Source organism: Nothoprocta perdicaria, unplaced genomic scaffold (genome assembly GCF_003342845.1).
Source record: "Nothoprocta perdicaria isolate Ctin4 unplaced genomic scaffold, notPer1 scaffold_76, whole genome shotgun sequence".
In the NCBI taxonomy this organism is placed as follows: Eukaryota; Metazoa; Chordata; class Aves; order Tinamiformes; family Tinamidae; genus Nothoprocta; species Nothoprocta perdicaria.
Genome location: NW_020456043.1, coordinates 2,769,699 through 2,784,226, shown reverse-complemented (window position 1 = coordinate 2,784,226; position 14,528 = coordinate 2,769,699). Strand labels below are relative to the sequence as shown.

Here is a 14,528-nt window from a genome sequence, read left to right as displayed (position 1 = left end):
ATTCCACTGCTGCTAAACTCAACAATATTTTTAGCAAAGCTAAATCAAGTAAGACCAGAATAATTTATTTATTTATTTTTTTAACAGTTCTGGTCCTTTAACGGAAATAATAATAAAAAGGAAAAAAACACAACAGATAGCAACYTATTGGGCTTAAAAAGAGGGCTTGGCTTCATCCATCTGACAAGGCACTTCTCATTGTGGTCCCTTCTCCTCCAAATTAACAGGGCCATACAGCAGGGAGAGGGAAAAAAAACCTCATCAGATGCTTTAATGAAATTTTGTTCAGCATCTTGCAGCTCCTAGGCATCTCCTAGGCATGGGCTTCTATAAATAAAAAAGGGAGGGCTTATTATTATTATTACACTRTGACTCATGAAATGTGTAGCTGCAGGGAGTTAGGGATTTTGGCTTTTCCTCTGGGCTCTCCGGTGCTGTCTGCTGGGTCAATTAGAACACGGAGATTTCTCATCATGGAAAGCCTTTCCTTCCCTCTGTTTATTCCGGGCATGCGCTTCCCTTGCATCCTCCCTTCACCACCTCATCACTGCTGCAAAGCACAGCAAATTCATGTCTGTCTGCGTGGAATAACACRGCGTTCGCCTCCCGACAAGAGAACCCGCAAGCCAAACAGCAGAAATTCAAATGGAAATACAATATTACAAATAAATCTGTAGACGTCTCCTGAAAAGCTCCTGCGGACCTGGGCTGATGCAGTGTTCCCTGCCTGACCCCTCGAACAGAAATAGATTATAATTCATCGTCCTGCTGAAGAGCGTAATATGTTGGGCCATAACGAGTGAACAGGGGTTATGGCTCCCATAAAATATTCACACCACYGGCTCCTTATCCCGCAGTTTCTCCCGAGTGTGATTAATCACATGTTATTATTTAAAGTTCCTATAGCGTGGGAGTTTATGTTTCAGTACCGTTCAAGGATTAGATTATAGAAAATTARTTTCAGATGAACTGTTTGGTTCAGGTAGATTAATCCACTCTGATGACGCTTGCCAGCCAATTGAGCTCTTCCCTCAAACCAGCAGGCCATGTCCCTGTGGTTAGCCAGAAGGCCATAAACAACCAGGGAGATTTTCTGCCCACCTAACGCTGATTTTTCTTTAAGTACTCTTCCCTTACCTGAGACAGATATCTATCCTGCTATTTAGCATAATTAAAACATAGGCACTAATATAAAGCTCCTGCTCAGGGAGCAGTCAGTTGATGGCAGTGCATTCACAGCCTGCAGAACAGCCTTAATTTCAGTAACACCTAAAGCCTAGGGGGAGGAAGAGGAGGGTGAAGCATCTAGTGGTATCTCCAGGAGCTCAGGAGCCATCTGGATGAGGGAAACTTCCACGCTGCTCCGTGCCAAGGGTGCTGTCAGCTACAGAACATGCCCAGGTGGTCACCACGTCTTCCCACTCCTAGAAAATGCCAGGCAAGATGTGGTGTCCTTGGGCAATCAGCTCTAACTGGGATGGGAGAAGTGTTTCACGAGCACTGCGTAGAGGGGTATCTTGGACCCAATGATCTTGAAGATCCAACCATAATGCTTCTAAGATTTCTCCATCATTAGTTCAAATATGGGCTTGGTGTCCAGTGTAAGAATCATGGTTCACTTCAACTCAGAAACAATCAGTCTTTAAGATTATATGAAATGATTAGAACTATGTGTGCAAGCACAGGACACAGCAGTGGTCCTGTCCCGCAGGGAGCCAGTTCATGCTCACAGGAGAAGGCCACACGTGGCATCTCCACGTGGCCACCCACGTTCCAGCTCAACCTACCTCTCACGATGATGTTGGTGGACTTTTTCGCGGGATTTCCCACGTTGTTATTGGCGATGCAACTGTAGGTGCCGGCGTCTTCGGAGGCGATGGCAGGGATGGTGAGGGTGCCGCCGTTGAGCACGGTCTTGTCGGGCAGCACGCCGAGGGACCTCACCCACGTCAGGCTGGGGGCTGGCTCCCCTCCCGTCGTCACGCACACTAAGGTGATGGCCTCCCCGGGGTTCACCACTATGGGGTCGTCCACGAGGAGCTTGATTGAAGGGGATGCTGCAAAACACAAGGTGGGGAGAGCGCTGGAGCGGGACGGTGCCCGRGGTGTTGCTCCGTGTAACACCCTGCTCAGGCATTGCTTCCCTCGCTGCCAAACCCGTGGGAACAATCCCACGTCGGCAGGGTATGATTTTCGGGAGCGGAGCCAGCACGCTGCATTTTATACCCTGCAAGAAAGGCATTAGTAACAATCTCATTATTTGGCACGGAAAATACGTCGCTCTCAGAGTCAGACCCTGCCCGCTGAAAATCAGTCCTCTTAATCCAGCAAAATCCTTGATGAACTTCCTAGGATTTAGCAGAAAACTAAACACAGGAGTGCAGCCCAGGGGCTTTTCCTGCAGGCCACGCAGCCACGGATCTGAACCAGGACGGACACGATGGGAACTGGTACGGAGGCGACTCCATCCCCGTTCCCGCTCCGGCACCCAGGGTGACCACAGGGATGAAGGTGGCTAGGGGACCTGCTGAGCTCCTCTGCAGCTAGCGGCGAGATCACGCAGCTCTTGGAGAGCAAGTGATTAAATTTCACTCTCTGTTCTTGCCTCTGCTCTGCTACGGGAGCTGCACCTGGGATAAGAGGAGCTGTCAGAGCGATCAGCACGAAGGGGCAGGATGAGACCATTCGTTTCAGACGCCAGAACGGAAACTCACAGTCTGAACTGCAACGTCCTCCATCGCTTGTTCGGAGCTGCCACCCTTGCTGCTGCATTAGGGCTTTGCTTGAAGGCAAACCCTACCAGTCACAAAAACAATCAACCAATGCCTCAATTCCTATCACTAGGAGAGAAAAAACAGAAATGCKAAGACAAAATGAAGAGCATAGAGATGAAGGACTGGGCAAAAGCTAGGGAAAGGAAACCAGAAAGGGTGCGCATGAAAATGGAAGGAAATAAAATTTATGATAGATTCAGCTAGAATTCAGCTTCACATCTGCAGGACCGTGAGCACAACCAGGCTGGGGCTCCCTTCTCCAAAGAGGGGTAGGGACTTTTCCCCAGCAAGAACAGAGGGTCAAATTCACGTCTACTATGAAGAGAATATGAACCCACAGCAACAACTCTGGCAAGGAGCCACTCTGCTCCGCTCTCASCAAACACCAAGTCACAGAGACAGGGAGCAGGAGAACCGCAGAGAACGCTTCCAAACTCGGAGCAGAAGATGAAAGCCCCAGCAACGTCAACCCAGTCTGGGGCTGCTGTTACCGTGATGGCCTCATAAGCCTCCAGATGAAAGGGGGCCCTTTGCCATCCCCAGGTAGAGACACAAAGATAGCAGCTGATGTGATAAGGATGCTGAGAGACATCCCTTTCATCACAGCACTCAGACTAGTAAGTACATGAAAATTACGGCTTGCATACAGCAATTTCTCTTTGCTTACACCACACATTTCATTTAACTACAACCTATCCCACCAGAAAACACAAACACGAATCCAGGAGTACATTCAACTGCTACCATCAAAAGCTGAATTCAAATCAAAGAACGTCAACAAATTAAGGAGGGACACTAAAATCACTGTAGAGAATAGCGGTCAAAGCCATGTTTATGAAGCGAATATGGATCCACGGTGACAACAATCTATTATTTTGGTGTTTCTACACCTGGAACTGTCTATATCTTTATATATATATATAAATATATATAAATAAATATATATAAAGCAGGACCTCTTATTTTTGGCTTGCTCATCTGCAGGAGAGGGACCTTCTCACTCGGTGCAAGTGACAGTGACGAGCAGGTCTGCGGGGCCAGGCCCAGCTCTGCCCACCCGTTCCACACACAGAAGGGGAGAAACAAAWCAAGGGTGAAGCAGGGAGGGTTCACCACAGAGTGAGGGAGGTGAGCAGCAAAGTCTCCAAACGCTCCCCAACCCAGCAGGGCTGGCTGAAAGCATCTCCAGCTCTAAATCAGTGTGTTCTGGCACTCACTGCTCTACGTCAGCCGAGAGCAGGATCTGGAAAACATGGGTGCTAAATCACAGCAGATAAGTCATCTGCTGGCAGACCCAAATTAAGTAACTTGGGTTAATTAATAGCACATAAGCTTACAATAATTTTGCTTTACTGCATGGCTCTTCTGTTCTACTCCATCTGGAAGGGCTTTCCAGCCCTTGCCACACGCTCTGGGTGTCCCTGCTTGAGCAGGAAGGTTGGACTAAATGGTCTCTAGAGGTCCCTTCCAACCTTAAGCTTGTGTGATTCTGTGATGTCAAAGCGTCCCACTGCACGGTGCAAGCAGTTGTATTTCCCATAGTTGCAAATAGCTGCATTTTCCCAACATTGTGGATGGAAAGGCACAGCACGAAGAGGGCCAAGGCGGCAGGGTGCCGAAACTCCCATGGCTACGAGGGCAGCAAAGCCCAGCCCGGGCTGCTCAGGAGTCTCCATGTCCTCCAGATGTGGAGAGCAGACATCTGGAAGATAAACGGCCTTGGACCTGTCCACGACCGGCCTTGGGGACTGGAATCACTCCAGGTGAGGTGCCTCCTTGTTCCCTTCCCAGCGACAGGTGGAGGTGCTGCCAAAAGAGGATTCATCTCATCTTCACGTGTATCTGCAGGCAAGGAGCTCCCCTGCGGAGAGCCCAGCTCTGTGCTCAGCAGAGAGCCCAGAGACGGGTTTAATCTGCAGAGGCAGCGCTTAGATGATGGATAAGTGACACAACTGCACCGTTCGCAGCAGGTTTTACCAAGGCTTGAGGAGCCTCTACATGTGCTCGGGCAGCAAGTGCCACTACGAGCACTGCACACACGTCCACCGCCCACGCAGCCGGCGGTCCGCAAATCCCTCAAATATTTGCGCTTCCAGGAAAAGGAGCGCTTGAAATTTTGGCCTAAACCTCTCTCTAATAGAGATCTATTATCTCTATTATTTAACTGCAAACTTTTGGGGTTAAACACATACAGCATAGAACTGAACAGTGTAATTCAYCGACACAATTTTTTATTTTGGACCAATGTTATTAAAAAACAGAGCAAGCAKTTATAAAGATGCCAGGATGATCCAGAGCAATTATAATAGCTGGTGATTTTATGAAAATATCAAAATATTGTGAATTACTAAAAACAAATGTTCCAGGGTAAAAAAATGACATCTACCTTTTTGTGCAATAGGAGGAAAGAGCTCCTGTGTACCTTGCAGGTTTTATACGCTCCCCTGAAAGGTCTCCTGGTGGCCTTTGCTGGGGACACATCTGGTCTGCGTTATCACAGATTCACAGAATATTTAAGGTTGGAAGGGACCTCTACAGATCATCTAGTCCAACCTTCCTGCTCAAGCAGGCACACCTASAGCATGTGGCACAGGGTGGCATCCAGGCGGGTTTTGAAGACCTCCAGAGTAGGAGACTCCACAACCTCCCTGGGCAGCCTGTTCCACTGCTCTGTCACCCTMACAGTAAAGAAGTTGCTCCTCACCTGGAGACGGAACTTCTTGTGTTTCAGCTTGTGGCCATTACCCCTCGTCCTATCGCTGGCCACCAGTGAGAACAGCYTGTCCCCTTCCTCCCTGCATTCTCCCTTCCTGAACTTGTCCCTTCCTTGTCCCCCGACCCAAAGGGACAAGGAGCACGATTGTCCATCCTCTGCATTTGCAAAGCACCTGGCCTGGAGACCAGGATGCACTCAGATGTTGCATTTGACAGCAGGAAATCACCTCATTGAGTAGAAAGGAAGAGGAGATAAAGAGCTCTCCAAAAGAGTTGAGTCTTATGAAAATAGTAATATTCTAAAAAAACGAAGAGCAGCAAACAACCAAGAAAACTCAGTATGAGTCTGCCGGTTCGTGGAAGGATCTGCTCTCTCAAAACAAGGCTGGCACCAGGGCTGACATTGCAGCCTACCAGGAAAGGGACAGGCCTAGGGACAAGCTGAGCATCTGCAGCCTCAGGAAGACTGTCAAAAACTCACAAAAAAGCTTTCACATGATCCCAGCTGAGGTTATTTTAAAAGAAGCACATCCCAGTGACGGCAAGCCAGTAATCGATACCTTTAAGTTGCTTTTATCATTTAAGCTTTGCAAAATGTTAGTTTACAATTAGCTATATTTAGCAGCCCAATACCTGGTAGTGTTTGGCTGGTCACCATGTTTAACACTTTTTTTTTTTTTTTTTTTTAAATGCAAAATGCAATTTAAAGTGTAAGGGCTTCCAAAAAGTCTAAGCTCTTCAAAGCCTGCAGGGCGCAGCAGGTGGATGTGCAATTAAGAAGAAAGGTGTGCAGCTGCACCCCCAAAAGTTTCCTTTGCCAAAGTCTGCACTTTCATCCAAGCTCCTCAAAGAACAAGTCATCTTTGCTCCCTCTAAACTATTTTTTTTCTATCCTCCCCAACAGCCCTAGAGCAACCTAAGCTCACACCACCAAAGCCCATGAACAGGGGCATAGGGCCACGCTGACATGCATAGAGATATAGGATTARTGTCCCCAGCTGTAGTTAGAGTTGAAGAATAATGGATTTCATAGCTTTAAATAACATGTAAAATTGTCCTTGAGATTTCAGCATGGGGATCAAGTCAACTGAGTAACATCAAAAATGGAGGAGATGCCGGTGGCGATGTGTAAAATTATATAACTTTATATGAGATTTTACAGCAACAAAGACTTCATCAGCCCTAGGAGTGAGCTCTCATTGGAAGGCGTATGTCAGTCCCTATCAGCTTCACCTTGGCCTAAGTCTCTTTTGGACCAACACCCTAATGTTCAACCACAAGCAATGTCCTTGGATACTGATCCCAGGCTTGGTACCCAGGGCACCTCCCAGCCATGGGTAGGGATTTAGGCAGCCTGCCCTGGGGGGACTTTTCTCAGAAGTATCTCACTTAGCAGCACTGAGAATAGCTGAACTCCTACCAAACGGCAGCAAACTTGGACAAATACTTCCATGGGTGGGACCACGAAACAACATTTCCTGGCATCACACGTAGATACCATGGATGCCATGGATCTCACGTAGATGGTGAGAACAGCTCCGCGTTCAGAAGAGCTTTGCGTCCAAGCTGCCGGGGAGCAGCTCACGAAGCGGACCTCGAGAGCCASGTGCACGTTTTAGAGCCTCAGGACTCCACTGGGATCCATGGGGAATGGGGAGGGCGCAGGGTGGATGCGCTGGGAACAGGGAGGGCTCCGCGCGGGGAACAGGGCCCTGCTCAGACAGGGAGGCTGCTCGGCTCCTTTCACTGCACCCTTCCCGGGGACTCCCACGCAAGGCTTTGGTGTTGGTAGTGCTCCAGCCGGGATGTTTCCGAGGGCTCAACAGGCAGATCCTGAACACTATGACAGCTGCTGCCAAATGATACTGGACCTGCCAAACACAAGAACCTCAATCACTGCAAAAAATCTCAACCAGAAATGCAGCCAAGTTTGCAGGTTTGCAGGTAATACTACCTTGTACACACATGGCAACCTAGACACTGCTGATGAAGATGGAGATTCATTATACGGTGGGACTACAGCACATCCCAACCCTCACGGAATAATAAAACAGCACACACCATGCTCTGACTTTGATTAATGACTTGGGCAAACGCTCGCCGGGTCCAGCGCAAAGCTAGCAGTCATTAAGCCGTCATTAAGGCACTAAGCTACAGGCTTAACAGCATCACCTTACCCAGCGCTGCCTGCAGTAAAGCGCTCCCAGGCGGAAGAGAGCAGCCCTGCAGGGTCACTCCTGCTCCCTGGCACGGCTGTGGGACACCCTGAACTTGAAGCATCATCTGTGGAGTCCTCCCACCAGGAGGCAAAAGGTAGTTTTGTCAGCGATGGGGCATACAGAAATATCTGAGGTGAAAGCGTCTTATTAATTACAATGCTATATATACTTAGCCTAGGTACAGGGAATTGAGAAAATGTCACAGCTGGCTTTAAGGCTTACTGGGAATGCAAAACAAAACGGATAGTTTAACAACAGTATCACAGGAGAAGCAGAGAGCCCTGTCCTTGRCAGCTCACTCAACTCTGGGGAATAAAAAGAAGAAAGATGTTGCCATTTCATCCACTTTTGTGAATTTCTTCCTATGTTGAAGTAATAGAAAAGCATCCGATTGTGCTTCCAGCTGTATAAAGACACATGTATATATGTGTGTGTGGTATATACACACGTGTGCAGTATATACACATGTGTGTGCAAGCATCTCTGATCTATAGGCACGAGTTCTTGCAGGAACACAGGGCAATACTCCAGACTAGCAGAACTGCAAATAGCCCCTTTAGAGTCGGAGCAAACAGAGAGAATAGTTGAGCCCCTGCTGGGCTGGGACTACCATTTCTGCACCTATTTGCTCATCCAGTCCAAAAGAGGATTTAACTCCCAGCTGAGGTGCAGACTTTAAATTGCAGCTTTCATCAAATCCCTCTGCCCAGGGAGGCTGCGGAGGCTCCTGCTCTGCAGATCTTCCCAAGGCACCTGGATGCGCCCGGGTGCCCCGTGCTCTGGGTGTCCCTGCGGGAGCAGGGGCTGCGCTGGGGGTCCCTAGGGGTCCCTTCCAACCTCAGCCATTCTGGGATTTTTAGAAAAAACACTCCTCGCTGGACAGCACCATCCACCCTCGCTTGCGGACGCACCCAGTGGCACTGGGCTGGTGCCCGCGGGAGCGTCGCCTCGCYGGGCCGAGCCCAGGGCGCCCCAGGGGCTGCACCTCGAGCTCCTCGGGGATTCATGACCAAAACCCATCAGGTTTTGGGCTACGGTGGTGCCACGTGGGAYGGACACGCTGAAGACCAGCAAGATCCTCCCGCCAAGACTTCCAAATCCTGAACTTTTCATTTAGACGCACAAAACAGATGTCACAGCTATGTGCTCAGCATCCATAAAAATGTCATTTGCCCTTAAAAAAAACCCATCATTTGTCTGTGCTTGCAGGGGCAGAGAAAACAAAGCCAACAGCCCCAGTGCTGATTATTTCAGGCACATTTACTTCTTTTATTCCCGATTTAATACATGCGATTATTGGAGCTAAATATTCCCAGAGCAGCGCCCAGCGCTGCAGATGCTTCAGGGCTCACTCGGGCACACCGGTGCCTCCCTGCCCGTGTTTTTCCCTCCTCCTCGATGTTTTTCGGAAACCCTCCACYCTCCGTGCGCTGGGGACGCCGCTCGGTGACTCGTCCCGCCTCGCTGCGGCGGCTCCAGGACCAAGGGCAGGGCGGGAGGCGGGCGCAATCCCGACGCTTCCCGGCGGTAACGCTCCGTGCGGCAGGAAAGCTCCGGCTCCCGCGCGGTGAGGGCTACTCCAGTGCGGGCGCACTCAAGGGGAGGGCGGCATCCTGCCCCTAGCAGCAAAGCACTGAAACGAGCTGGACCCAACTGCAGAACCGCTCCCATCGCAACCGCATTTAGAGGCAAAGTTCTGCATGTCAGCCAGAACTCACCCCAGCTCATCTCAACTGCTTGAAACCCTGTCACGTAACCCAAAGRCAAATAACTGGATAAGATATAGACACTCCAAAGCCCTCCAGCTATAGATGGATTTCTCTTTGGGGGCATCTCTATCTCCACTAGGTTCCCTACCCAAAAGCTGCAATGGGACAACGTAACTATCATCAAACATACACAAAAAATGTTGCAAGGAAGGGAATAATAACGTCTACAATGGGCTTTAATAACAAAAATGCAGCCACCCATCCAGAGTACTGAGCTCCGAGGACTCGGAGGAACTCTATTTCTTATCAGAGGTGGCCAGGCTTGTGCAGCCCAGGATCCCGCACCGCTGCCCGCTCCTCGGAACCCCAGGCCACGCAAGGAGGAGTATTTCCAACACGAGATAATTCTCTAACACCRCACGGGCTGAAGGAAGCCAAACAAAGCAAGTTCATCCAGACACACTGCTGTTTTATAGAGGGATTAGGAGCGAGTTAAGCCCTTTGCAGCGTGATTCCCACCACATGGCCACGGTTAAACACCAGCCTGAGCTGTGGTTTGAATGAGCTGTGCCACRCAGCTGAAAAACCACACATTGAAAGCTCAACATTTTGCTAAAAATCCTTGGTAAAAGTGACTGTCTGGGATTATTTCTATGTTGGAGGCTGCCAGAAATCTACCTCAATATTCTGCATTAGTCCTGCTACCTCTACCAAGTCATGTGAACTGGCTAATTCAAATTAATACATATTTTCCAAAGGAGCTGCACCACTGAAAATGCTCTGTGGATCAAGGTCAAGGCTTTATTTGCTTTTACTCAATCACATTAGAGTAAATGCTATAGTGGGCCCAGAATTCCAATACTGCAAGCTGTCCAGCTATTTATTTCAACTCTTTATGTATCCCAGGGATGTTTGATATAAATCTTGCATGTTATTTGGTTTTATGGGTATATATCATGCCTTTTTCATGACCCTTGGCAATGAACAATGCCACTCTTAAAAGCATCCAGTCATGTTTATTACTATATCTGAGCATTCAGATGGGCGAGGCAAACTTAGCTGTATTTAAAGTCACTTTTCTTAGTGCTAAAGATTAAATAGTGAGTCACACACAAGCTAGTAACATTTTTATATCACCTGTCATTGATTAATGTGTGACACAGAGCAGAAACAATGCTTGGAGTAATACAATGCTGGTATTTCTAACGTGGACTGAGCTGGCTACTGCTAAGCCGCTTCCAAGCCAGCTGTCCCCTGAGCAAAGCGTGGTGCAGACTGAGCAGAGCACTCGGGCTTCAGGACTTTCAGCCGTTCTGCTTGCATTAACTTACCCAAACTAAGCTGTCTTTTAAGGCACTTGGTGTATTGAAAGYGAGAGAGTCACAGAACGCATCCCTCTGCTGTTCTTCCTCACGACTTGAGATCTACGCACGTTCCTGCTGCTCACCAGCTCTCTGAGAGGAACTAAGCCACCTGGCTGCTCCCTTTCTGCCTCCCTTCACGTTCCTCATCTGCTTAGACCCCAAATGCGCTCCTGCTAGYTGTCATCCCGGGCCCGGGCACGTGCGAGGCCACAGGCCTCGCGCTCGAGCTCAGCCTCTCGCCACAACGTCCGCTCTGCTTTTATATTCTAGCCGAGCCTGCAGAGGAACAAAATAATAAGTGTGTGTGAAAGGGAGGATGCTGATGAACCCCAGCTCCTGCAGTAGCTCTAAGTGCACGACGACGTGTCTAGAGCTCCAGAGTCGTGCAGAACAGATGTAATTAGGACATTGCTGTTGAATCAAGGGGGTGTGAGTATAYCCAATTATACCTATGTGTAATACGTTAAACCTCCATCATGTCTGATATATACTGATGAATACATGTTCATCCGATGGTATCAGCTTAATTACTTTGCTAATTATTCAAGGAGAAGAAGTAGGCACAAAGTTTCATTGGGATTGCATTTAGATTAGTTATATCACAGCAAATGATTGTTACTCTGGTGATGCCATGGCACACAATCAAATAATCAGCAAGACAGACTAAACACAGCAAACAAAAAGGTCACAGGAATAAGCTGGAGGGCTGCTCTGCATAGAAAGCTGAACTACTCACCCCAAGAYGCGCCTGGTGTTCTCCAAACTAGCCTCTCAGCTCAGGGGCATGCACAAGAATACAGATGCACGAAAGGTCCTGCGGCACAAATAGAGGCAGAAGACCACCTGGGCTGCATGATTTCTGTGGAATGAATGTCTACACTCATGTGGAACAGGCTGCCCAGGGAGGTTGTGGAGTCTCCTACTCTGGAGGTCTTCAAAACCCGCCTGGATGCCACCCTGTGCCACATGCTCTAGGTGTGCCTGCTTGAGCAGGAAGGTTGGACTAGATGATCTCTAGAGGTCCCTTCCAACCTTGAACATTCTGTGATTCTGTGATTCTGTGATATCGCTCTTGCTAGGGGAAGGTCAGGGGTCTTGAGAGTGTTTCAGGGGGCAAAGAAAAGCAAAAGCAAGTGCTCTCTGACACTATACACTCTTAGAGCATCTACTGAATGATTCCTGAGCACAACGCTTAACGGATGATCTGATGGTCCCCTGTGAGAACCTGTGTGGCCCTAGCAGCACACAGACAGGGTATGGATACCATAGGAGCAGAAAGACTTTTCAGGAACACTGGAATTGCCACACTGGCTTCCCCCACATCCGCCAASCCCTGGAGACGTCACAGGGAAATAAACACCCCCTCCTCCAGCCCGTGTGCCAGCGAGGAGCGTGTGGCCAACACCCCTTGCGCATGGCAGAGCCCTGCCGTGTATGAGCGCGTCGTGGCCATCAACCAGGGGCTCCCTGATGCCACCGCCCRGGCGCCGTGGCCCTCAGTGCACAGGGCGCCGCGCGCAGACGGCGCCCGACGCGCTCCGACCCCGTCCCTCGCGTCTCCGGGCAGACCCCACGGCACGGAGGGACCTGCTCAACGCCGCCCGCGAGTCAGCCCATCAAAGGGAGCCTCGCGGATCAGGAAACCATCTCGGGGACGCACCATGAACACCAAATCACTACTGGAAAGGGATGGCAACCCACAGCTGCGCTAGGCCATGCCTACTCCACAGAGTCATCTCTCAACTCAGAAACAGCCAAATAAAGTTCAGTCTGAATTCTCCTCCAGCTTGCAATCCCAGTACATATAGCACAGAATAGCCAGACTATCAGAGACTGAGCTTATCCCGAGATCGTGTAATTAGCAGCAAAACTCAAAGTCACTTGTAGCCACGTGAATTACAAGAGCTGTCATGTCTGCCTCCTGCTTCCCAGCTACTTTGGTTTGTGCCTTTTKTATTTCCATTTAGTCATCTCCATAACGTGCCTCCAATCCTGAATTTAGAACAGATGGATGGGCTAGGACTGCTCAGTTCCGAGACAGTTATTGTGTTTGGATGCTGATTTTCATTTCTTTGGATTTATGCTGGATTAGCCTGGATTTATGATTTACATAACTTCTATGGAGCTACACGAGGTGAAGTTCTACCAAAGAGTTATATCAGACGAAGCTACACCACATGATAGAAGGGTTAGTCCCAGAGCAATCAACACAGCAGTCATCATCTTTAAAGAATTACTGCACTAATTCTTTAACTTGYTATTTAATCTTGCCCTTGATGAGGGCTGCCACCAGGTTCTTCATTCTTTATAATTTTTCAAGCTTGTTTACTTGGGAAATTACTCCAGGAGAGCTATTCCCGGTAATGCATCAAGACTACCTCTCAGAGAACATGCCTTTCCCCGGGAGCGAATGCAACTTTTTAAAAGGGGTAATATCTAATTCTTGTTGCAAGAAAATAGACCTGCTCACCAGCGCTGGGGTAGGAACAGTTATGTCATGTAACGTTCCTACATACTGCAATATAAACAGATTCATGGATAGAACGTGGATAAACAGAACATGGATGTAAGCTGAAGCCCAGGCAGCTCCGTGTGGCCGTGAGGAAGAACTTGTTTGGTGTGAGGGTGCCCGAGCCCTGGCCCAGGCTGCCCAGGGAGGCTGCGGAGGCTCCTGCTCTGCAGATCTTCCCAAGGCGCCGGGATGYGCCCGGRTGCCCCGTGCTCTGGGTGTCCCTGCGGGAGCAGGGGCTGCGCTGGGGGATYMCTRGGGSTCCCTTCCAACCTCGGCCATCCTGGGATTCCTGTATTCCTGTGGCAGTGAGGCCCAACACGGACAGAGCCTGACCTTGCACCCCCAGCACCATCCACTGCTCTGACAAAGGGGACAGAAGCAGCGTTTTGCTGAGCCCAAGCCCTGCTCACAGCAACTGTCACGGACCGAACGCAGACACCAGCCAAGGCCACCTCTGCAGTGAGCCCCAGGAGCAGCTCAAGCTTGTCCTGAGCAGCCAAGCTCTGCAGGTAACAACTGCGAGCCTTCGTGTTCACGCGTGGAGGCAGACGGGTCACTAACAGCACCGAGAGGAAAGCTGCTCCAACCCACCAGTTATGGTCTTCCCGTGCCAGACACTCCAGCTAGAACCACTGCCACTGAACAGGGCCAGACTTCACATTTTGACATCTAATTTTGCCAAAAACAAACAAACAAAGCAATAAAAAGTAAAGTACGGTCTGCCAATATAATTTGCCGGAATTGACTATAATTCCCTTATTGCCAGTGACAACTTCAGAGCTGGGCTGTGGGTTGTATATTGATATTGGTATGTGCCATAGGTTTCCATTTCCTGCTGGAAAAAAAAAAAAAAAAAAAAAAAAAAAAAAAAAAAAAAAAAAAAAAAAAAAAAGAAATTGGCAGGCAACTCCTTGGAATCAAGCCATGAGAGCAGAAATAATGTGAAATGTGCAAGTGCAAATAAAATTCATAGCTCATCTTGGATGCACTCAGGTGCATGTTAATGCCTCAGCTGTTTTGTTCATTTGCTACCTGTTTTCTATGCCCTGAATCATACATTATTAAAGCATAATCTAGCATAATCGAACCCGCAGGCTTGGAATATTAGAGCATTCGCTGCAGAAGTTTGTCCAGAAAACATTTACCTGAAATTTCTAATTATTTAGAAGTCTAAGGGGCGGATTTTGATTTCTGCCTTCCAGTTTATAAACCATTTCAGATTCACCCTTTGCTGA

General features: G+C 48.9%; 1 protein-coding gene across 1 annotated transcript in view; it reads right to left on the bottom strand.

Annotated features, from left to right (window-relative positions):
* Positions 1 to 14,528, bottom strand: part of MDGA2 (MAM domain containing glycosylphosphatidylinositol anchor 2) — a 160,082-nt gene that overhangs the window by 90,998 nt on the left and 54,556 nt on the right. The window contains exon 7 of the mRNA XM_026051505.1: positions 1,788 to 2,057. Coding sequence (XP_025907290.1) covers positions 1,788 to 2,057 — 270 coding nt within the window. The remainder of the gene's footprint in view (positions 1 to 1,787; positions 2,058 to 14,528) is intronic.